Here is a 22,537-nt window from a genome sequence, read left to right as displayed (position 1 = left end):
CCTCATTTAGAAAAACGCCCTTATATACATATATATATATATATATATATATATATATATATATATATATATATATATATATATATATATATATATATATATATATATATATATATTTATATATATATATATATATATATATATATATATATATATATATATATATATATATTGTCACGTGGCCAAAGACGACGCAGTTGTCTTCACTGAAAAGAAGTTGCAGCGAAGAACTTGTGCCCCCCTAACAACTTTAAGAATACACAGGCGGCGAAGCAGCAGTCAAGAAAGTGACGCGCGTAGGTGAGCATCCGGAGTTGAATGCCGCGGTGTCTGCTCTGCGTGAATTTATCTTTGGACGTGAGTAGTTCTCGAACCGTTGATTGACATGCAGAACATTTTAGATCACAGAAGATAATTCTACGCTGGAGACGTTGGGGCGAAACAGCCTCCTTATCTGATTGCGATAGTCTGCGACGCATAAATATAAAGAATGTATCACGCGCTAATCTAGGGACACACATTACCAAACCGGGCACGGCTTCACAGTAAAAACAAATAAAAATAAAGAAACCCTTCCATGGTTCGCGGCAGTACCGAGCCCCCTGGCGGTGTGCATTCAACCGATGGTCAAATAAAGCGACAGTCCGAAAAACAGCAACAACGAAACAGAAAATGCCCGTCATCTTCCACTTCGGCTGGTGTGCTTCGGCGTGATGTGCCAGAATCACCATCGGAGATCACTTGGTAGGTTAGTTGGCCAACACGTCGTAGAAACTAGTAGGGTCAGAAATTCCTTCACAGAAGCTTTTCACTGAGCCCTCGACTTGAGATGGGAGTCCAAACCCAACGACGATCCCCTGTATGGTACTCGGCGTCTCGGCGGCGGAGGTATTAGCGTCCGGCATTCACGAGCTGCTGGTCCATTGTTGAAACTTGAGCGAGCTGGCAGGCTTCCTCCGCACTCTGAAAGCATTCTTGGACGTAGGCATTGAGGTCGTCATCTTCTATGTGCGGAAGCTCGGCGTCAAGCATCGTAGTCAGCCGCCTTTCGTAGAAAAGTTCGAACGGTGTCATCGGCGTACTTTCCTGGATAGCCGTGTTTTACGCAAATGTGACATACGGAAGAACTTTGTCCCAACTCTTACGTTAAACGTCACCGTACAAAGACAACATATCTGCATTCGTCTTCTTCACACGTTCCATTAGTCCATTCGTTTGGGCGTGGTACGCCGTCGTTCTTCGGTGATTTGTGTTGGTGTAGCCTAAGATTTCTTGCATGAGCTCCGCAGTGAAGGCTGTTCCGCGGTTCGTGATTAGGACTTTAGGGGCTCCATGTAGCTCCACAGCATGGCTTATGAAGAACTTTGCGACTTCTTGTGCACTCCCCTTCGGAAGAGCGGTGGTCGCTGCGTAGCGCGTCATGTAGTCGGCCGCTACGACAATCCACGAGTTCTCCGATCGTGACTTAGAGAACGCGCCCAAAAGTTCCTTTCCAATGTGTTGGAAAGGCCTTGTTTGGACGTCAATCGGTTGCAGAAATCCGGCGGGTCTCGTTGGTGGCATTTCTCATTGCTGACAGTCACGGCAGCTCCGGAAGTAGTGGATTACGTCGGGTGTAAGGCGGGGCAAGTAGTACTTTGCCTTGGTTTTTCCAATTGTGCGAGATGTGGCGAGATGTCCGGAAGACAGGTTGCCGTGGCACGCTCCCAAAATTTTGTCACGAAGATTTTCCGGGATCACAAGAAGTTACTTTGTTTGAGTTGAGGGGCTGAACTTCCTCTTCCCAAGGATGGAGTTTTTAGGGCTGAATGCTGGTCAATTGCGTTTGAAGGCCTTGTGCACGGCGACGTTGCGTCCTTGGAGGTGGAAGATAATGACGCGTAAGTCGGGGTCGGTGCACTGCTGCGCGGCAAGAGGCTCTCTGTCACGACTAGGAAGAAGGCGCTGTCTTCATCCGGGTCTTGTGGTGGCGGATTAACAGGGCAATGGACAGTATGCAGTTGGCGTCGGAGAGTTTCCTGCCGGATTTAGAGACGATTGTAACGTCGAACTCTTGAATGCGCAAGCTCCATCGCTTGAGGCGGCAAAAGGGGTTTTTAAAATTGGAGAGCCACTACAGCGCTTGGTGATCTGACACAACCTTGAATTGGCCAGCATACACGTATAACCGCAGTTTTGAAATCACCCATATAATAGCGCGGTACGCTTTCTCAGAGGCTCAGTAGTTTTTCTCCTGTTGTACAGTCCACTGATAACATAGTCGATCACATTCTCGCAACCGCTTTGATTTTCACACCAGGACGGCACCGAAGCCTATATCACTGGCGTCCGTAAGAATGTCTGTTTTAGCATTTTCGTCGAAATGAGCCAGCACATAATGGGTTTTGCAGGCGTTGTTTCAGCTCGCAGAATTGTTTTTGCTGGGCGTTTTCCTAGCTGAAATATCTTTCGTCAAGCACGTGAGTGGCTCTGGAATGCATGCGCTGTTAGTTACCAAGCACCGTCAGTATGCGCACTCTCCGAGAAATCTTCGCGCACCCTTCTAGATTTCGCGTATTGTGAAGTTCGCTATGGCTGACGTTTTTTCCCGGTCAGGCAGCACTCCTGCGGCGTTGTTGGCGGTGCCTAAAAAATTGAGTTCCTCGTATGGGAAGCGGAACATTTCTGGCTTCAGCGTTAACCCCGAAGTAGGAATGGCCACGAGTAGAGACCTTGCATAATCTTCGTCGAATATCCTGTCAAACAACACAACGTCGTCGAGCTATACGATGCAGCAGTTCCACTTCAGGCCATCTAGCACAGTGTCCATGACTCTGAAACATTGCTGGCGCCAAGCAAAGCCCAAACGGCATCACATTGAACTCGTATAGGCCATCCGGGGTTATAAATGCAGTTCACTCGGTCTGTGTTGTCCACTTCTAATTGCCAGTAGCCGATATTCTGAACCATCGATGAGAACTATTTTTGTGACAGAGCTAGTCGGAGCGTCGTCGATTCGTGGCCGGCGGTACACGTCCTTTTTAGTGATTTTGCCAAGTCCCCGGTAGTGCACGCAGAACCCTAATGTCCGGTCCTTTTTCCTAACGAGTACGACCAGCGCAGCCCAGGGGCTTTTTGATTGCTATATAATGTCGTCGAATAGCATATCTTCGACTTGAGTCCGGATGACTACCCGCTCGTGTGAAGAGACGCGGTACACTGACAAAAGAGTAGGTCGGGTTCCTTCTTCGGTTATTGTTTGGTGCTTGGCTCTAGGTGTCGGACGTAGGTGTGAGTTGGATAAAAAATACTCCCTCTACAGACGCAGCAAAGGCAATTATTTGTTTTGTTTATCTTGCGGTAGCACGGGGTTCACGTCGAAGGGTTTTGGAAGCATCGGTTGCGCTTTCGAAGTGGGCAACCGTGATCACGTAACTTGTTTGTTGCGTTTTTTCAAGGAATGCATTTGCAGCGCACTTGTTTAAATGCTGGTACTCCTCGGTGAAATTAGTGATCAAAACGTGGGATTGGTGTTGCCTAAGGCACCCAATGCCTCTTGCGACATACACACCGTGGTCGAGAAGCAACCTTTGGTCTCTCTCTACAATAGCGTCGACATCAGCAGCTGCATCTTCACAGTAGACGGTGCTCATCGGCGATCCTTACAGCAGCGCGGTGTTCAGGGTTCGGTTCCGGCGCCTTAGAGAGATCGAGGAAAAAGTTCTAGATTTGGCCTCCTGGTGTGCGTATGCGCGGACCGCCCCATCTGGACATTACTTTCTTCAGCTGAGACGCAAATGGGCTGCTCATTACCGAGTATTCTGCTCCCGTGTTTATGTGGGCAACTACACCAAAGGCGCCGCTGGACACCTTGACGTCGGACGCCGCCTTCTTCGAGTTCTGGGTGTGTCGGGGAGTCGCATCTCGGCTTGTGCGTTTGACGGTGGGGAATTGGTGTTGTCGTCCTCTCAGCGGCAGTTCGGTCGTGTCTAGTACGCGTCTACCGTGTAGCTGTCGTCGTGTTTGGTTGACTCGTCAGGGTTAGGTCGGGTAGTCGGGATGAGAGCATGTCACGAATCCCTGCCGGTGGCGCGTCCTTGCGTCGTTGGAGGGTTTCTGGGTTTTCGCCTTAGAGCAACTTCACCTCCACAAGTTGCTGCTTTCAGTTTCTCCTGCGTGAGCTGAGCTACCTTCAACGTGCGAAGTCAGCTTTGATACGGCGGTTCGGCGACTCGCATGGGAAGGGCGATGGCGAACTTTTGAAACTAGCTGCGCCACCGCTGATTTTAGATTGATACTCGTAGATCTTACGTGGTCGATGGCCAGCGAGAGGGTGAGCTGCGTCGATGGAGAAATCGCGCTCTCCGAGTCTCTTGTATGGGTAACCACGGTAGATGTGGTCGGCCTCTCCGCAGTAGTAGCACAGAGGACGATTGTCGGCAGTTCGCCATACGTTGGCCTTTCTCGGCGTCTGTTTTTGCACGGCCGGGGGTCGTCGGGCCACGAAAGTGGCCGGCGAAACGGCGGGGCCTCAAGACGACGTGTTTGAGCATGGCGGGGTCGATGAACAGCCGCGGAGTACCTCATAGCTCGTGGTTCGCGAAGTACTTCGGATGGCGTAGAAGTTTGCAACGCTTGTTGCACTTCTTCCCTTATTATGTCGGTGTGGGTAAGTGATGTGGGGCTGCTACAGCGTGGCGAAAAGTTTCACAGCTCCTCTTTCACTATTGCGCGGAAGGTCTCGTGCAGGCTATCAAGTAGGCTATCAGAACCGAGGACAAAACAGTCGCCCAGATAGCCGAATTGGTAAGGCATTCGACATCTAATCGAAAGTCGTGGGTTCGGTCTCCACTCTGGGCACGTGTTTTTCTTTTTTTCTTTGTCACGTAATAATAAAAAAATAATGTAACGTCACTAACAGTAAAAAATAGTCTAACCATTTTCCTATGCCTTTTATGGCGTTATAGGCTGCCGGCATTACTTTCTGTATTTCCTAACGAGCCCCTCATTTCCAAATCCGTTTATCGTGCGAAAGCTTAACGAGGGCCTCGGTTCTGGCAGCCTTGATGCCAAAGTAGCATAAGAGGGTTTCCCGCCAGTTACCCGCATATGACAGGCTGTAGACGTTCGCGTCACGCCCCGGGGCATGCAAAGAAGGTCCCCTTTTCCCCGTGTAGTCTGAGTGGCGCTGGCTACCACTTTTCTTTCTTCCTCACGTATAATAAAAAAAGAATGTAACTTCACTTATGGTAAAAATAGTCTAACCATTTCCCAATGCCTTCTTTGGCGTTGTAGACTGTCGGTGTTTCTTTCTGTATTTTCTAATGAGCCCCTCATTTCCAAACCTATATATATATGGTGACTAAACAGCGCAGAAGACGAAACACAGAGAAGAGCAAAAACAGGATGAGCGCTGACCTGTTTTTGCTCTTCTCTGTGTTTTGTCTTCTGCGCTGTTTAGTCACCATGTCGCAACACCAACTCGCCCAACTTTCCATCCTGCTATATATATATATATATATATAGATATAGATATATATAGTCACGAAGTCAAAGACGACGCAGTTGTCTTCAAGGACAACAAGTTCATTCGAGCGAACTTGTGTCCCCTAACAACTCAAAGAATACACAGGCGGCGAAGCGGAAGTCAATAAAGTGACGTTTGCAGGCGAGCTCCAGCGATTCGAATGCCGCGGCGTCTGCTCTGCAGGCTTTTATCTTTCAGCACAAGTGTTTTTGGAACCATCGATTCACATCCAGAACATTGTAGATCACAGAAGAATATTCAGGGCTAGAAGCGTTAGGGTAAAACTGTCGGCTTATCAGAATGTGATAGCCCGTGCGGCATTAAAATAAAGAATGGTAGCCCGGCAGTAAAAACAACCAATAAATAAATAAACCCATACATGTATATATATATATATATATATATATATATATATATATATATATATATATATAATATTTATTTATATATTTAAATATATATATATATATTTTTTTTTTCTCGACTTATATTTTCGCCTATTTATTAATGAATCAAAAGAAACGTGACAAGCACACGTCATTCGGCCCTATTAAATATTTCGAAGAAAAAAAAAGCCGAATAGCACTGGCAATGATGACTGCAACCTTGATATATATATATATATATATATATATATATATATATATATATATATATATATATATGTTTATATATATATATGTACATATTGATATATGTGGGTGTGTGTGTGTATTTATGTATATGTATTGTAGCGATGAGCTTCAGTAAGGAGGGTAAAAGCGTTTATTACAGGGAGAACATGTGCCGGCAAATTCTGGCGATCCACAGCTATAGCAAGCGAGCTTGGACTTCTTTCTCCTCTGTCGACCAGTGAGCACATACCCATTATTAGAAACAGCCTCGGTAGCCGGACGGAGATTGCTCCCACATAATAAAGTAGCGGCATTTATTGTCTCTCTAAGTTGGCATCGGCCTGATACCAGCGAAGCAAGACGAAAAACAGGCACGTAGATGTTCTGTGATAAGCGAGTGTCAGGGAAGGTAAGCTCGCATAGAATCATGCTTCGGATTCTGAAGACCGGGTGTAGTACAGAGTCATGTGTACCAAATGAACCACTTCTGGGTCGGACCTCCGTCGTGAAGAATGGGCTGTTGTGTCCTCGGTACGACCTTGCAGGTAACGACGTTGAAGAACACTGCAAGGCCTAAGCTATCGCCGAAGCAGCTTCTCCGAAAATCCTCGGCGGCGAATCGGGGTCCACCCCCACACAAGGACACGTGGTGCGTGCTCCACGTTACGGCGTCCTTTGTATTTCTCAGCCCCGATTTCTTGTTGATGTTGAATACGGATGCGTACTAGCTGTCGTGCTTCTTCCGCCCATTGGGTAAAAGCCTCGACATCGTTTGAATAGACTGGCAACATTGAATGTACGCTTGCCTTTACAGAGCGTCTGTAAACAAGTTCAAACGGTGCACATCGCGTTGTTTGTAGAATAGCAGTGTTGTAGGCAGACGTTGCGTAGGGAAGAATTTCGTCCAAATCATTGTGATCCAGGTCCACGTACATGGAAAGCATGTCAGTTAGGGTTTTATAAGCGCGTTCACTGAGGCCGTTGTTTGAGGGTAGTAGGCAGTGTATTTCCGGTGAGTGCTACCTTTAACCTTTACCTTTAAGACTTCCCGTAGGAAGATGGCAGTAAAAGCGGTGCCCTGTCTGTTGTAATAGGCGTAGGCGCCCCGTGGCGTAGAACTATGTGGTCAACAAAGAATTTCGCTACCTCAGAAGCGGTGCCGTTGGGAATGGACTTGGTCTCGGCATAACGCGTCAAGTAATCGGTGGCTACTACGTTACACTTGTTCCTCTGCGCCGATGTTTGGAAATAACCAAGAAGATTCATTCCAACCTGCAAGAACGGCGCGTCGGGAGGATCCACTGGATGAAGGAAGGTGAACCGCGTCGGGCAGCATCAGCCCCTCCTCTACCAGATATCGACAACGCCCTCTCCTCTTTTCGCCCCGCGTCCCCAGTCTATGACGAACCGATCAAGAGCCGCGAAGAACCAACAACGTTTGACCAGACGACGACGACGACGACGTGTCCCCGTCCCTGTGGTTTGAGGTGGTAGCAAGCCCTCATCGGTTCGTCATTCCTTTGCGGACGTCACTGTTGCTTGCCGGAGTTTAGCAAACCCACCACTTACATTTGTGGTGGCAAGAGGTTCTTCCCTGTACACTCTCCCCACATTGTCCATCTTCACCGAACTCAATATGCAATGGTGGCGTCGACCAGGACGGTCGTCTTTGAGGATGGCGTGATGTTACGCCACCAATGACGAGGAAGACGAAAGCGTCGTGTATCGTTTCGCACGAGCATCCGCGACGACAAGGGAGCTGGGCTGGGCATGTTGCATTGCTCGGTCTCACCCATGGCCACCTTGTACTTATGCGGTCTGTAAATAGATCGTTCATCACCCTTCGTCATGGCTCGCCTTATCACTTTTGCGACCACGTTACATGATCTTTCTCTCTCTCTCTCTCTCTCTCTCTATATATATATATATATATATATATATATATATTTATATATATATATATATATATATATATATATATATATATATATATATATATACAGAAAGATAGGGCAGCAGTCTACAACGCCAAAGGAGGCATAGGGGTGTGGTTAGGCTCTTTTCTTTTTCACTACGGTTAATGAAGTAAACATTTTTTTTTAATATACAGAAGAAAGAAAGAAAGAAAAACACGCGCCCAGAGTGGGGACCGAACCCACGCCTTTCGATTACATGTCGAATGCCTTACCAAGTCGCCCAGATAGCCGAATTGGTAAGGCATTCGACATGTAATCGAAAGGCGTGGGTTCGGTCCCCACTCTGGGCGCGTGTTTTTCTTTCTTTCTTTCTTCTGTATATTAAAAAAAATGTTTACTTCATTAACCGTAGTGAAAAAGAAAAGAGCCTAACCACACCCCTATGCCTCCTTTGGCGTTGTAGACTGCTGCCCTATCTTTCTGTATTTTCCTCAACGAGCCCCTCATTTCCTTACTATATATATATATATATATATATATATATATATACACATATAGAAAATAAGGGTTGGCAGTCAAGAAAACTTCGGAAAGCTAAGGGGAGAATATAGTAGGTTATAGAAACAGATAAAAATCTGGAAAGAAAGGAAGTGGAGAACAAAATGCCTGCCAGGTTGGATTCGATCTCACGACCTCCGGAATATATAAATATATATATATATATATATATAACTATATATATATATATATATATATATATATATATATATAAATATATATATATATCATTTTTTTATAAACCTTTAAGAACCCCGGAGGGCTAATAAACAAGGGTCACACATTACACATTACATAAATCTCCTAAATATCCCTCCTTATTTTAGAGCAATGAACAGCATACTTAGCACCTGTAGACCGCTGTGTTTTTTCCAAATGGCTGCAGTGTATTTCTTGTCACAAAAATGTCGCCCAACTTTCATTTCAGGCAAATGCTAAGGTGAGGGACGTCTCTGTAGCTCCAAATGCACCAAGCGTACCCCACTTCTCTATGTGCACAGCCTGGTGGGACATCGCACCCGCTTTGGTGGCACTTTGTCTATGGAGACTCGTGGTACCAAAAAAGCAAGCGAGAAGGTCTTGTAACTGCAGGTTTTAAAGAAAACTCTTGTCAGTTAGAATATGCACTTAAATCTATCGACTAAAGTTTGCATTTGATTCTCAGAAATCTATCAAAATTTTCCTAATTGCAAAAGATTGGTTTATTTGCAATGCTTGATCGCGAAAATTCTTATAGGTCCTTTGATCGGGTGCTCCTCGAGGATTTGCGCAGCTCTAGCTGAGAACTTTGAAATAAATTTCAGAACACCGTCTGAAAAACACTCAAAATAGTACTGCTCTGTTCTAAGCAAAATTCAGGACCCATGAAATGCTAAGCGCCTGTGTCGTAGGGGTGGGCAATTGCATTCAACAGGAACCAACGCTTGAGACTGGTTTTGCTGATTCGGCGGGACGGGCAATTAGTGGTAGACATGTGGAGCTCCTTTCCACCACCTATTAGGACTAACTCTGTGCCGAAAGCAACGGAATTTTTAATGCTTCGCGAAAAAACTTTGCACGGCTGGCCGATTTATCTTTCCAGCTTCCGTACATTTCGGCGTCTTCCTTACTGTCCACTGTTGAAACCCTTAGCGGCAGTGCGGCATCACCAGACACTTTGTTATAGCACTGTGAGCCTTGGAATTATTGAATACTGGGAAATGAGGATCATTCCCCGAGTGTCTCTTCTTTGCTTCTGGTAGTGCGGAAACAAGGAGGGTATGAAATTGAAGTTTACAATATCAGCGGCAAGTGAAGCTTTCGCGAAGAGTTTTACCACACTCATTGCAGAAACTGTAATTTACGTATATTTTTTATGTAGAGCATTCACATCATTGCCATAGATACAAGCATATGATGGCAAAGCATGGCTAATGTAAGTTCCCACTTGTTACTTCAAAAAACGTAAAGTTGCTAGCGCAGTACAGGAAAGAAAATAAAATACCGACAGTAAAAAAGGGGGGTGGTTTTACAACTTCCTTTGCAGTCAGAATTGTATCTGAGCTTAGCTAAAGCAACAACATCCTCAGTTTCCCCCTTTTCACTAGGAAAATGGTGACAGAAAAGACATACAAATAATCATCCGTAAGCATTCACTCGCTTGGCTTCTTTCCACTACTCGCTGAGAAATACGAGTGAACCGTTGTGCCCCAAGCCTTATTTCTTTATGGAGTACCAAAAAGACAAGTAGCACTTCTAGAAAACGTTGTTTACGTCTGCGGTTATAGGTGGAAATTACAACGTGCACCTGACCCTTGCAGTACCAGTACTATGAAGTCAAGCCCGCTCCCTGCAATGTGTCGGGTTATGATAGTTCGCCATTTTTCTTACTCCAGGAAGCACGTGTAAAACAGACCAATGCATGCTCTGTGAGAATGTTTTACACACTTGGCCATGCAGAAAATCAAACCCGTCAATTTCTTTTCAAAGAACGAAAAACTTCTAGGCCGCGCAATATCGTGCCTCATAAGGAGAGCGAAATAGCAACGCTCTGCGAACATTCCCGCTGTCACCAGTTCGACAGCCATTCATGGCCATTCACGTGAGAAGTTTGGTCATTATAAATACTCAGCCGATTTCAGTCACGCATTACCAGGAAAGCAAAGACGCACTGCTGGTACCACAGGGAATTTTTTGTTCCGCGCACAATGCTTTTCCGACCACTTCTCCGGCGTCCTGGTGATTCCTGGTGAGGCCTCGAAAGCAACGCACCAATATTTTCCACAGCATAATGGCAAAGTTTTATGACCACAAAAGCATTGAAGGCCGCTTGTTCCCATATTCGAATGGCTAGCTCTCGTGCTTAAAACTCAATCCTGCTGCCATAAAGTGGTTTTTAATTACTTGATTCACTATTTCATTAGTAATATATTCATATTTCATCGAGCGTAACATCTGCTTGCACGGGCAATAAGGAGCCTAGAACTCCTTTTCGAGGACTACCCCTTCCTCTACATCTTCAGATAGAACTAGTAAGACCCCTTCCCACTTGCGGCTCGAGAAAGAAGGATATAAAAACTTGCTGGAGTGGAAGCCGCCTATGCGTACCCATGGAAGCGGGTGAAGCCGTGCCGAGCCGTCGGCGGCCATCTTGGAAGTGGCAAGAAACAGCCGAGTACAGCGGCGCTCCTGCCTATTTGAGCAGCAGATGCGTTTTCCCGCGTCTTCAAAACAATAAAAACACTTGCGTCCGGATATAAGCATTTATTCTTTGCTTATCGGTGGCCAAATGGTCAACGAAAACGCTTAGAAAAACGCAAAAATGGCACAAATAAGAAAATCACACAAACAATAAAAATATATGCGACAGCATTGACAAAATGTGCACTGCGGGGAGACTCAATTGTGTTTGAAGATGATCATTCTGGAAAGAACTGGCCTGACCCTGTCCCTAATGATCTCGTGGTTTATTTCTTTTGTCATGTGATAGATGCGGTTTTTCGTATACAGGTCCGCAACTTTTTTGCACAAGCTGTAGATATGATTGTGAAGGGGATCAAGGTCAAGAATGTGCTGCTCTAGCTTCTGAAACCCTTTTTCCACTACAGATCGTCGTAGCACTTCCAAAACGAGATGCTTTGACTGGGAGTTGACTGCTTCAATTATTGCACGCTCAATCTGTAGCTGTCGCAGCCCCTTTTCAACGGCTTCACACAAGCTAATGACATCCTTGCACGGGGAAACAAGCCCACCTCTGTTTTTCTGCTAAAATACAAGAGCTGGTTCATCTTAGTAATAGGCTGCAATGCACTCTTCGCATGTTGTTGTCTTGCACACTTGGCGTACAACGAAGCCTGCGATATAAGGCACCACCGCAACAACTACGGCAGAAAGGTTTTCGCGGTGCGTGTAGTCGGGGTCGTCATGAGGCTCCAAGATCGAGGATCTGCGCATGTCCTTGAGCGTGCCCGCTGCGTCTACCTGGACGACAAAAGTAGTGTTATTCAGGATGGAAACAATGTCTTTGGTCCAGTTTCCCGAACCAGAGGACGTCGCTTCTGTTTGCACCAGCAAACGCTTGTATGCCACCATGAACTGGGCAGCGGTTGGGTTGTTGTTATACCCGCCTCGGCCATGAACAGATCCGAACAAGTTCTCAGCGTGAACCTGGCTCAGTTTGTGCGTCAACCAGTACTTCAGCTTACCCTGGGCAACAAGGTCGTCGAACATTTTTTTCAGTACTCGGCATGTAGGTGAAGAAGTAAAGAAAACCAGTTTTTTTTTAGACTTCTTAAACTGGCCGTCCGGACAGATTTCTGAATCCCTTTATATACGCTTGGGTGTCGGCAAAGAATGGCTTCCAGCAGGCTTCATTCTGCTTCCGTGAGGAGCCTTGCGGGACCTTCCAAAAGAGTTCCTGGAATTCAAGAGGTCGAACATGTGATCGAAGACCCTCACGAACTTCGATGTTGCATTGGCGCCCCGAACAGGGGTAGCTACAGCACGTTTTCACAGAAGTTCAAGGCGTCAGCAACAGAGGAAGTCAATGCTTGCACAGCATACCGCACCTTCATTTTTTTGTTTTTCCCATTGCACGTGGGCTCTCGTGTGTTTGTTTCCCAGCCGCAGCCCTTCAGAACGCTGCAATGCCTCAAATGCCACAATGTAGGCCCACGTGATGCGCTTTCCTTCAGCGTCAACATTGTAGCTTAAATTGCGGATAAGTTTTATAATGTGGCAGGCGTCTAGGTAACGTTAACATTCTTAGCAGTATCAGCCGGGTTCACAAAGCTTGTAGAAATATGCTCACAATCAACACCAAGTTGAGCATATAAACACCTGGCCATAGTGAAATTCGACGAGGCTCCGTCAAATGTGAGTGTGATAACTTCAGTCTTCCCTGACGCAAGCTTCTCAATGCACTGTTCGGCCAGCTCGGCCCTCTGCTTCTGTGAGTGAGTCGATTAAGAAGTATCCAACTGGCATCCTAAAGCTGACGTTGACGACAACGATCATGAAGACACACGCATTTGCAGCTTCAGGAAGACTCATCGTCAAGCACAGTTCCGAAGTCAACTTACCCTACTACCTTATCCCCAACTAGCTCTACGTGTTTCCTGATGGCCATGTCGTCTACGATGAGAGCGCAGTAGAAGGGCTCATCACGTGCTTCTGCAAGCTTCTCAAGGAAAGCAAATGCTTCGGCTGTGAAGCCAGGAGCTCCTTGAATCGACTTCTACCAGCCCCTAAGTGTTCGCTGGGACGGGAGGGCCTCGTTGAACTTGGATCGTACGTACCCGTAAGTGGCTGGACTATCAAATTGTAAAGTCAGTGCAAATGCTCGCAGTTCATGTGGGCACTTGCCCTTCTGCTCATTGCCTGCCCTGCAAAGTAGTTGCTGGGTGTCATCTGAGAAAAACGATGAAAACACATGCGAACCTTCTTCTGCGAACCGTCTTCGATCTCTGATTTCTTTGATGATTTCTTAGGGGGTTTCATTTCTTTTGACCAGCTTTCGGTTAGTTTGCTGCAGTGTTTTGACCTTTTTCTTTAACTGCGTTATCTCTTCTTGTGAAGCAAAGACCTTCCCTTTATAGAAGTGTTTGGTGGGCGAGTCTTCAGGAAAATCTACAGCTCCAAGCACGTCGCACAACCCAGAACACTCAGTACCAGGCGGGGCCGGGAAATTCGGAGACTTGGGGTGGGGACGCTTCCGTTTATCCTGCAGTTGAAACCTTAAGTTTTTCCAGGCAAGTTAAAAGGGCAGCAAGCGCAAAAAATAAATAAAACTTCACACCAATGCACTGGATGCAACCTTTCAGCTATACATTTTCTGGGGAAAAATAATAGATGTAATAAGTAACAAGCTTTTTCATAGTCGTGCAGGAGACGTTGTACGCCAGCAAAAAAGACATGGTATCCGCTCTGGTATAACGTTCCATTCGCCGAATGTATTTTAATCAGTAGTTAACAACAGATAATCATCCATCGTACCGTGAATTCTCGGCCACAAAAAATGCCACGCATACCCGTAACAACATTTCCTGGAACAAGTAATTATGTAGCGGTCGTAACGCCACAAGCGTAATGCACGCTAAACATTTCGCTTCTCGTTGAACAATGGCAGTAGTACTTACAGGTTTCTGCAAATGATGCGGAAAAGCTGGAAACACCGTTAGCACAAGTCCCACCCGTAGTCTCGTCGTTTGCCCCGTGCGGTCAAAACAATGAGGAGTGAAATTCATCGAGCACAAGTGGTCTCCATCCTTAGCGCGCCACCCTTCATGGCGAATCGCCCGCTCTCAAAGACTTCGAACCTCTGCATTCTTCGGAAACCTGTTACGAAATATACGACAATCAACTATTCCTACGTACACGCAATGTCATTTTGGTGCTCCTTCATGCGCTGACGTGCAGGCAAACTACAATGCGGCTGAAATGACCGCGATTAGCTCAATTGAACAGGCTTTCATATACTTACAGGTGAAATGTGAGGCCACAATCTTTCTTCAGCCTGTTTGTGCATCCGTAGGCAATGCAGGACACAACCATTACCCAAGAGCAAGGCTTGCACTCATTGAAAACTTCCAACAGAACAGCGTGCACCATCGAAGAAGCGGGAGGCAATACGCAGGCACCGCGCTTTCTGCCTCCGGCAAGATGGCGGCCGCTGGCATGACCTGGCGGGTGCCGCTTCCACTCCAGCAAATCTTTGTATCCTCCTTAGGCTGCAGCGGTAGATGTGACGTGATTTCTGCATTTTATTCGCCTTGCTGCCAGTTTCGTGGTTCTCCCTTCATTATTTTTGGTTCCCCAACAGGAATTGCGCCAGGATTGTTGAGTGTGTGAATAGTCCTTTACACTTTGCAATCCGCAAAGCACCAGGTTTTAACAAACTGTAGGCGTAGGAAACGTCAAGTCATTGTTGACGCGTTAGCATTTTTGAATATTTTCAGTAGCAGGGTAAAGAAAAAAAACAATTTTTGCTCTCACCTGGCGTACACATAACTCATAAAATGCCAAAAAGAACTGAAATTGCAAATTTAGATGTGTGGGTAATATCTCAGGGAATAACCATTTTCAATGTAAAAGTTTTGTTCTCGTAACTTTTATTCACTGTTACTTTGCAAGCGAAAATAGGTGGTGCTATGTCAATAAGAAATCGGCATGATCTACTCCAAAGCGAACTTTTTCTGTTAAACGTAACGTGCAGGCATCAAGAATGGGTCACATTACCATAACAATAGGCAATTTGTGGACACATCAAATTATATTTTAACTCTTTGGGAACTATGCTCTACTAAAGAATGTTTCGGCTGTAAAGCTATTATGAGTGGCTGTTTTTAAAGTGTGGGACGATCAATGGCATTGTTTTGAGTCAAAACCTCTAAGGCCGCAGTGACTGTACCCAGTGCAGCAAAACTGGATATTGCACCGGTGCCATCAATGTTTTCCACAGACGCTCAGCAGTTGGTGGGATAAAAGAGAATGAAGCTAAACATTTTTTGTCCTTTAACTATGCTGCACACTCAGCGATCGTTACACGAAACGCAGGTAGTGTTGATTGAGAAACGTTTTCACCTGTCGCGCTCCTCCTGTATGACCGTAAAGTGGACTGAAAACCAGTGCTAACAAGCTGTGGTTGCGGTGACCTGTAGGTTACTCTTATAGCTGCGAAACCGAATCATATGCGGAGGGTTGTCTTGGGAAGAAGAAGCCTCGGTTTCTGAATACAACAGCAAGTGTGGGAACCAACCGCAGTAACTGTGCACGTCTACCTGCAACCAATTTCCAGTTGCTTATTTGTAGTGTGGGATCCCAGAATTTAGCCTTTATTTTTTGTTTGCTTCAACGAGCTTTGATTTTTTTAAAGTGCTATGGCAGCTCTGTGGCTAAGCCGTCATGCACTTGAACCGATAGATGCGGTTCAAATTGACACTGCATGCTTACTTGATGTGTCAATATTTCGATTCACATTGATGGCTTCAGCATGCTATAAAATATTGTATAGTACTGTTCTCCAGGTAGCACCGTCTAAGTGTATTCTCAGTTCGTTAAATACAAAAATGTTCATTTTTGTCTGTTCACTATGCACTGAAGCAAGTTGTTGTGAAGCCCGTAATTTATTCCGGCCAAAGACAGTCGAAACGCGCTGTTGCACGTACCCGCTGGCACCATCGACGTGGGCTTTCCACTGACCATAAAAGCAGAACATTTTCATTTTATATTCCACAAATCATATTCTGCACCCAGAAGGAAAGATAAACTACTGCTATGTGTGTTTCATCTCTTATAAAACATTTGTTTTTGTTGCCTACACTACATTTAAATAACATTACTGGTGCTTAGCTACAGAAACTTTCATTGCGGAAGAATACGGTTGGCTGCTATACGAATTTGGCTGTGGGGATGGCGCTGTCGCAGAGCAAGCGAAGGTTGGAAAAAAATGGCAAGGGAAATGAAGCTGTCAGCACTATGCTGAGTCAGCCCGAGAAGTTGTTAGGAGCATCTGGTGAAGGTGTGACGGGGAGCATGAACCACGCTTCCATGAGGCCATCTCTCGTGCTGCATCTCCTTCACACTTCATGGAGACGCTTCTAGTGCATGCATGGCTAATCCAAACGACAAGAGATTTCCGCTGATGTTCCACCACTAGTTACAACAAAATATTAGGCGTGCGGCGACGTGCTGCGAGGGAACAGCGGGAAAGCGCGCGCCGTACGCGTTCGCTGATGACATGATCACCTCCCGAGATGCAGTAAATAGGCGCCGTGACCATGAGAACTGCAGTTCGCGCTCGGTATACATTTTACATTTGGGGTTGAATATTTGTCAGTGCATTTGTCTTCCCTGTAATAAAATTAAAGATTGCTGTTTATTGGTAATTGCGGGCCTTAATAATTCCAACAACAGCTACAAGTGAAAGTGGCTTATGTGTATTCCATTTGCAGTAACCTGACCCACGGGCACCCCTTACAGCACTCTATTAAACGGTGTTCTCTATATCATGAGAGCTATGTGGCAGCACGTTTACAAATGAAGCAGCTTTGAAAGTATGGACAATATTTGGCCAATCCACACAAACATCAAAAGCGGGCAAAAGTACCCCAACGGGAATCTGATAATATCAAACAGAATCCTATTTTCTAGCCGTGGTAATTCTCCCTTTTAGGGCGTCCTGAATACCCGGAAGGACGGATTGAATGGGATATCTCTGCATTATGAAGTAGCCTATCTTTGTTTTAAAAGAAAGGGTCTTTGTTACGCTTTTATTCATAAAAGCCAACACAGTGCGTACACATGCAGACGCTGCTCTACCTCTGGAATGAACGAGTTTTGCAACACTTCTTCCAGGCACACGAAGATATCTAGAAAAGTTTCCTGGCGAATCATCGCATTGGTAAGAACATGATGGATTCTAATGCTGGGAAAATTTAGGACCATTAATTCCTCTTACCCTCATTCATTGTTTCTGCAATTGGTGTTCATGGCAGCTGTACCACATGAGATTGCAGTTGCTTCGGCATATTTGCAGTGGCTTGAGAGCTGGTTCCTTGGCAAGAACAATGGGCTCAATACACATCTGTTTTATTCTAGCATTAATTTCAGGCATGAACCCCATAAAGAAACGCAACGAAAGAGACGAATGAAGCCTTAGAGAATGACTTACGTAAACGTACCTTCAGGAAGTGTAATTGTGCTTCTTTGCAGAACTAATTGATTTTCTGTTTAATGACATGACTTTCATAACATCGTCTGTTGTAATGAATTTTCTTCCCAAGCACTTTATTGTACCTGCCACGCTGCCATGAGGCCATCTCTCGTGCTGCATCTCCTTCACACTTCATGGAGACGCTTCTAGTGCATGCATGGCTAATCCAAACGACAAGAGATTTCCGCTGATGTTCCACCACTAGTTCCAACAAAATATTAGGCGTGCGGCCACGTGCTGCGAGGGAACAGCGGGAAAGCGCGCGCCGTACGCGTTCGCTGATGACATGATCACCTCCCTCTCCCTCCCTCTCCCTCCCTCCCTCCCGAGATTAGGCAAAATAAGCTTTAAAATGTTGAGGCAGTTTCAGACGCATTTATTATTTTTTTCGTGAAGTATTGTGTGTATATTTTGTCTACCTTTTAAGGCAATATAGAATAGGCTAGGGATACAGATAGTGTATATCCCAGTTTTGATACGGCATATTTTTAAATTAAGGCCTAATGTTCATTTAAAGAGGCTTCGTTATATTTTACGGCCTTTGTCATTGTGATTTCAATGCCTTTGCAATAGGTAGGATTGTGTTTCCTTATGAAAGTCACGTTTTGTTTTGGAAATTTATTGAAAAAAATTTTATTGCGAAGTCATTGTAGTATTGTGTTTACAATAAAATGACCATGTACACTGTTTCAGTTAAACGTGTGTGTTATGCATTCTTTTAAGCCTGTTGATGTCCTCATTATAAGCAGTGCTATTTATATTTTATAGCTTTTATTTCTGATATTATGCTAGGTCGTTCGTTTTTAGAAGGGCCCGTGCAGCCGTGTTTCCTCAATCAATATCTGAGGAGCCAATATTTAAGGTGAGGCTGAAATTGTGTCAAGGGCACTAACGCTGGTCACTGCAGGCATGCCGTTTCTCAATGGCGCTTATTACTGATGTGACATTGAAATTCAAGACAAGCGTTAGGATATGCAAGTGCGTTTTGGTTGCCTTGACTTTGCCAAATAAAGCAGTACCCACAAGCGCGTGCTTGCTCTGTTAATACCAAACACACCAATGCACCAGCGTGTCGCAAAGTGCACAAGATGGGTGCAGGAAAGCACCTTTGTAGAGGAGCTTGAGCGCGCCCCACTCTTGCGTGATAGGTGCATTCAGTTGAAATGTCCCAATTCTAAAATAGAGTGCTATTTACAAAGCCGAATAATTTACTTCCATACCTAGCAGGGGCACTGCTTCTCATAACAGAGCATCACAACCATTATTATGAGGTTTGTGCTGGAATGCGGCAGCGTCGACAGATTAATAGCAACAAGAAAATGAGAACTGAGCATGCCTTGCGCTGATCAATTTCGATTACAAGCACACTTCTCTACCTGGGTAGTGTCTGTTTCACCTGTGAAATGGAAACATGCATATCTCCAGACACCATGTCACCTTGTCTAGAAACGATACTGGCTGATCACGATGAAGGGTAACCTAAATAGGAATAATGTTGCTTAATAGAGCCACTGGGTACATGCTTCTGTCAAGCCCAGCAGCTGGAGTTTTAGCGATGGAATTGAAGTGTGTGGTGCGGCAGCTCCGATTTCTACATGCCGAAAATTGGATTCTGGGGCCCACCCTAATACCGGACATTGTCATACCGTCAAGATCACACTTCAAATCTGGCACTTTATTTGGACCATCGCGAGTTGGCCAAATTTAAATGAGTGCATGAAATTGAATGCAGAACCATGAACGGTTAACACCTAATACAGCCGCATCCAATTCGGAATGAAACCACCATATTGTAAAAATTCCCGCCAAGTTACTGCAAGCAACGAAATAAACTGCGGATGCAATATTTCAAATTCCAGCTCCCGAACACAATAGCAGCTTTGCCAAAAAAACGGGCTGGGTTTTATTTATCTTCTAAAGAGCAGAAAATTTTTGCCAACGTGTAACTCCAACTAAGTCATACTAATGCAGACAAGACGTAGATTCAATAATTTACTCTTGTGCCACACATTAAAAGGATGTATGATGTATATACCTATATTTCTTACATACGCACCCATACAAACTATATGCGTTTTCCCACTAAGGTAACGTCCTATAAACAGTGTTCAAAAGCACCGTTATACGTGCATTCTGGATTGCTTTGATGTCGTTTAGACGGAAATGTGTAGCTGTAGTGACGTCAAATACACGTTGTTTTATCAGAGTGCAATGTCTCTTGCAAATTCGCAGTGTCCATTTCTTACATCTCCAGGAGATCTGCTTCACGTATCGTGTTTTATCTGGGCTAGTTCTATTGTAATATGCCGAAACGATGATGCGATATCCGGAGATGAAGCAGTGCCCAAGCTGAGAACAGTGTTTGCGCTTCAAAGTTGGCAAATTGCGGCACTAATCCGCCGAAGTTTGAGCCCTCGTATGCTGAAGGGGTTGGCCAGATCTTCTGAAGATTTTATGTTTTCCTTAGTTGTCATGAAGTTGTAAACGTCTTCCACTATACCGTTGAGCAAAGGGACCTTCTTGTGCTCATCCGACATGGCTTGCTTTACAAATGTGCAGAGTTCAGGGACCACACGTATGTCCTAAAAGTCTTGCCTGACAACTGTGATCACTGCACGAGCGTTGGTACGGTCTGTTTGCTACGGAAAGTGGGGTCGCAAAACATTTCTTCAGCTCCTAGCTGAAGATTTCAAATGTAGTGATGGTAGCGTCATTGTTTTCTAACACGAGCAGGGCGGATTCAGCCGAATGAAACACTGCATAGGCTTGTTGCACTGCCGTGTACTAGGTTATTGTATTTTCTTATCCTTTTTTAGTGGTTTAGCCATTCTTCACCTTATAATTTTGACAGGCGCACGTGCGTGGTTCCCTGAGATGCCCACCGCTGACTACCACTACGAAGATGTTTATCTGGATTGGGCACTGAGTCAGTCGGGTGCAAATGCCAGACCGCGATTCGCGTACTAAGATGGAAAACATTGGATTCCGTTGGGTTCACAGGATCCAGGCCATCTTACCCCGAAACTCCACTACGCGACAAGGTCTGGGTGGATGAATTGGGAATATTTACATTGATGAGAACCAGGAACAACTGAGTGAACAGGTCAGAAATCGGCTGGCACAGCCACCACCTCACTGTCCTCCTCTACTAATCCACGGTGAGACTGCCCTATTCCATTCCCTTTTATACCCGGGACCACATTTCCTCTACAAACTTCTGTTTTGTATAGCGAGAGAGAGAGAGAAAGAAATATATTTATTGGCAAGCGAGCTTAGCCAGGCTGGACGCCCAACTTGTTACAAGAAATGAATTTAAGGTGTGATGAAAACGTAAGAAAAGAGCTCACTTACACACGAAGACTCAAGCACCCAGACGCACACGGAAAGCACACACACACTCAGGCCATATAGTCATTTGTCTGAGAAATCATAGCTCACCCACCGGTCCATCGTCCTTAGAAACGTTAAGAGCACCTTTGTTGCGCGACTTGAAACGCCGTTTGCAGATCATGGCCCAAGGAGAAGCTTGGAAGACATTGGAGTCTAAATAGGCACTCCCATGGAAATCTTATCCATGATACGCTCAAATTGTTAGCCAGAACATGCGCAAGAAATGTGTTTAACTTCCTCTCGAATTGTACAGGGTGGAAATAGAGGAGAGGAGGCCTCGCAATGTGTAAAAATCAAATGCTTAGTGTACCCGACAATGCGAGAGAAGATGCGCATCTCGAAGTCTTCGAGCTGGATGGTCGTGTTTTTTTCTTTTCCAACCATACCGCGTCTGCCTTCGGTTTTCTTTCCTATCAGTTCTTTGCAGATGCCTGAAAAGATTGTCAATCCAAAGGGGAAGTCTAAACATAAATTAAAGTATTGGCGCATTCGCGACAGAATTCTGTGCCGTCTGCCTGGTGCACCTTTCGCGCCATAAAATCAGGCAGTCGCCCTCTGGAAACAGCAGCCAGTGCTTGCTTGCATCAAACAAGGATGCAGCACAATTAAGCCCCGACGTTGACCGGGGCTGAATTTCTTGCTTTTGGTGGTGAGCCAGTGGCAATGCCGGTTTTGTTCCCCATTCTGAGTAGTGTGGGCTTACCGCCAACTCATGAGCAATTTCTGGAACTCAGTTACCGTTCACAATGGCTAAATTATTGACGCCGATCGAACGAGCTAAACTGCGGACTGCTGCGGGTTCCGAGGGCCATACATACGAGGTATAAAAAATATTAACGACCAAGCTCTGACAATCCTTCTGGTCTTCATAAATCAAGTGTAGCTATTTGTTCAACTCCCTCAATCCTGGCTTTGTGCGGATATTGTTCCAATCTCAAAGACTGGGCAACTACAGCATGAACTTCGCAACTTGCGGCCAGTCTCCTTGCCGGCTACGCTGTGCAAGCTGTTAGACCAGATGCTTGCCACGCGTCTTCAGTGTTTGCTTGACAATTTTCAAGTGTTATATCCGGCACAAATCAAATTCAGGCCTCATCTTGGTACGGAAGATGGCTTGGAGAAACGTTATACCTATCATCTATGCTTTTGGTGGTAGGTCATTCACGCCGTGTGAGGGCTGTACTACCTATGGACATATGCAAGGCATATGACATCATTCCTCACGCTGCAATGTTACTAATGCTAAGTTTTCTTTGCCTCTCAGACGAAGTCTCTGACGTTATCCGAAACATTCTTTAACACTGGTCTCTTTCTATGCGTAATACTGTAGAAGCTTCGCCTCGTTTACTCCAGTACGCGGAGT

At 45.4% G+C, this 22,537-nt stretch overlaps 1 protein-coding gene and 1 pseudogene across 1 annotated transcript; both read right to left on the bottom strand.

The window, feature by feature from the left end:
- Positions 1 to 11,471: 11,471 nt before the first annotated feature.
- Positions 11,472 to 12,164, bottom strand: LOC144161020 (uncharacterized). The gene is given in 1 exon segment (XM_077692085.1): positions 11,472 to 12,164. A coding segment is annotated over 1 exon segment (693 nt).
- A 946-nt stretch (positions 12,165 to 13,110) lies between these two features.
- LOC144161019 (THAP domain-containing protein 1-like) lies at positions 13,111 to 14,624 on the bottom strand (annotated as a pseudogene).
- Between the last annotated feature and the right edge of the window lie 7,913 nt (positions 14,625 to 22,537).

Source organism: Haemaphysalis longicornis, unplaced genomic scaffold, assembly GCF_048455015.1.
Source record: "Haemaphysalis longicornis isolate Haplotype H1 unplaced genomic scaffold, Haemaphysalis longicornis Haplotype H1 scaffold_11, whole genome shotgun sequence".
NCBI lineage: Eukaryota > Metazoa > Arthropoda > Arachnida > Ixodida > Ixodidae > Haemaphysalis > Haemaphysalis longicornis.
The sequence above is the reverse complement of the archived record's forward strand: the minus strand, read 5'-3'. Positions and strand labels throughout refer to the sequence as shown.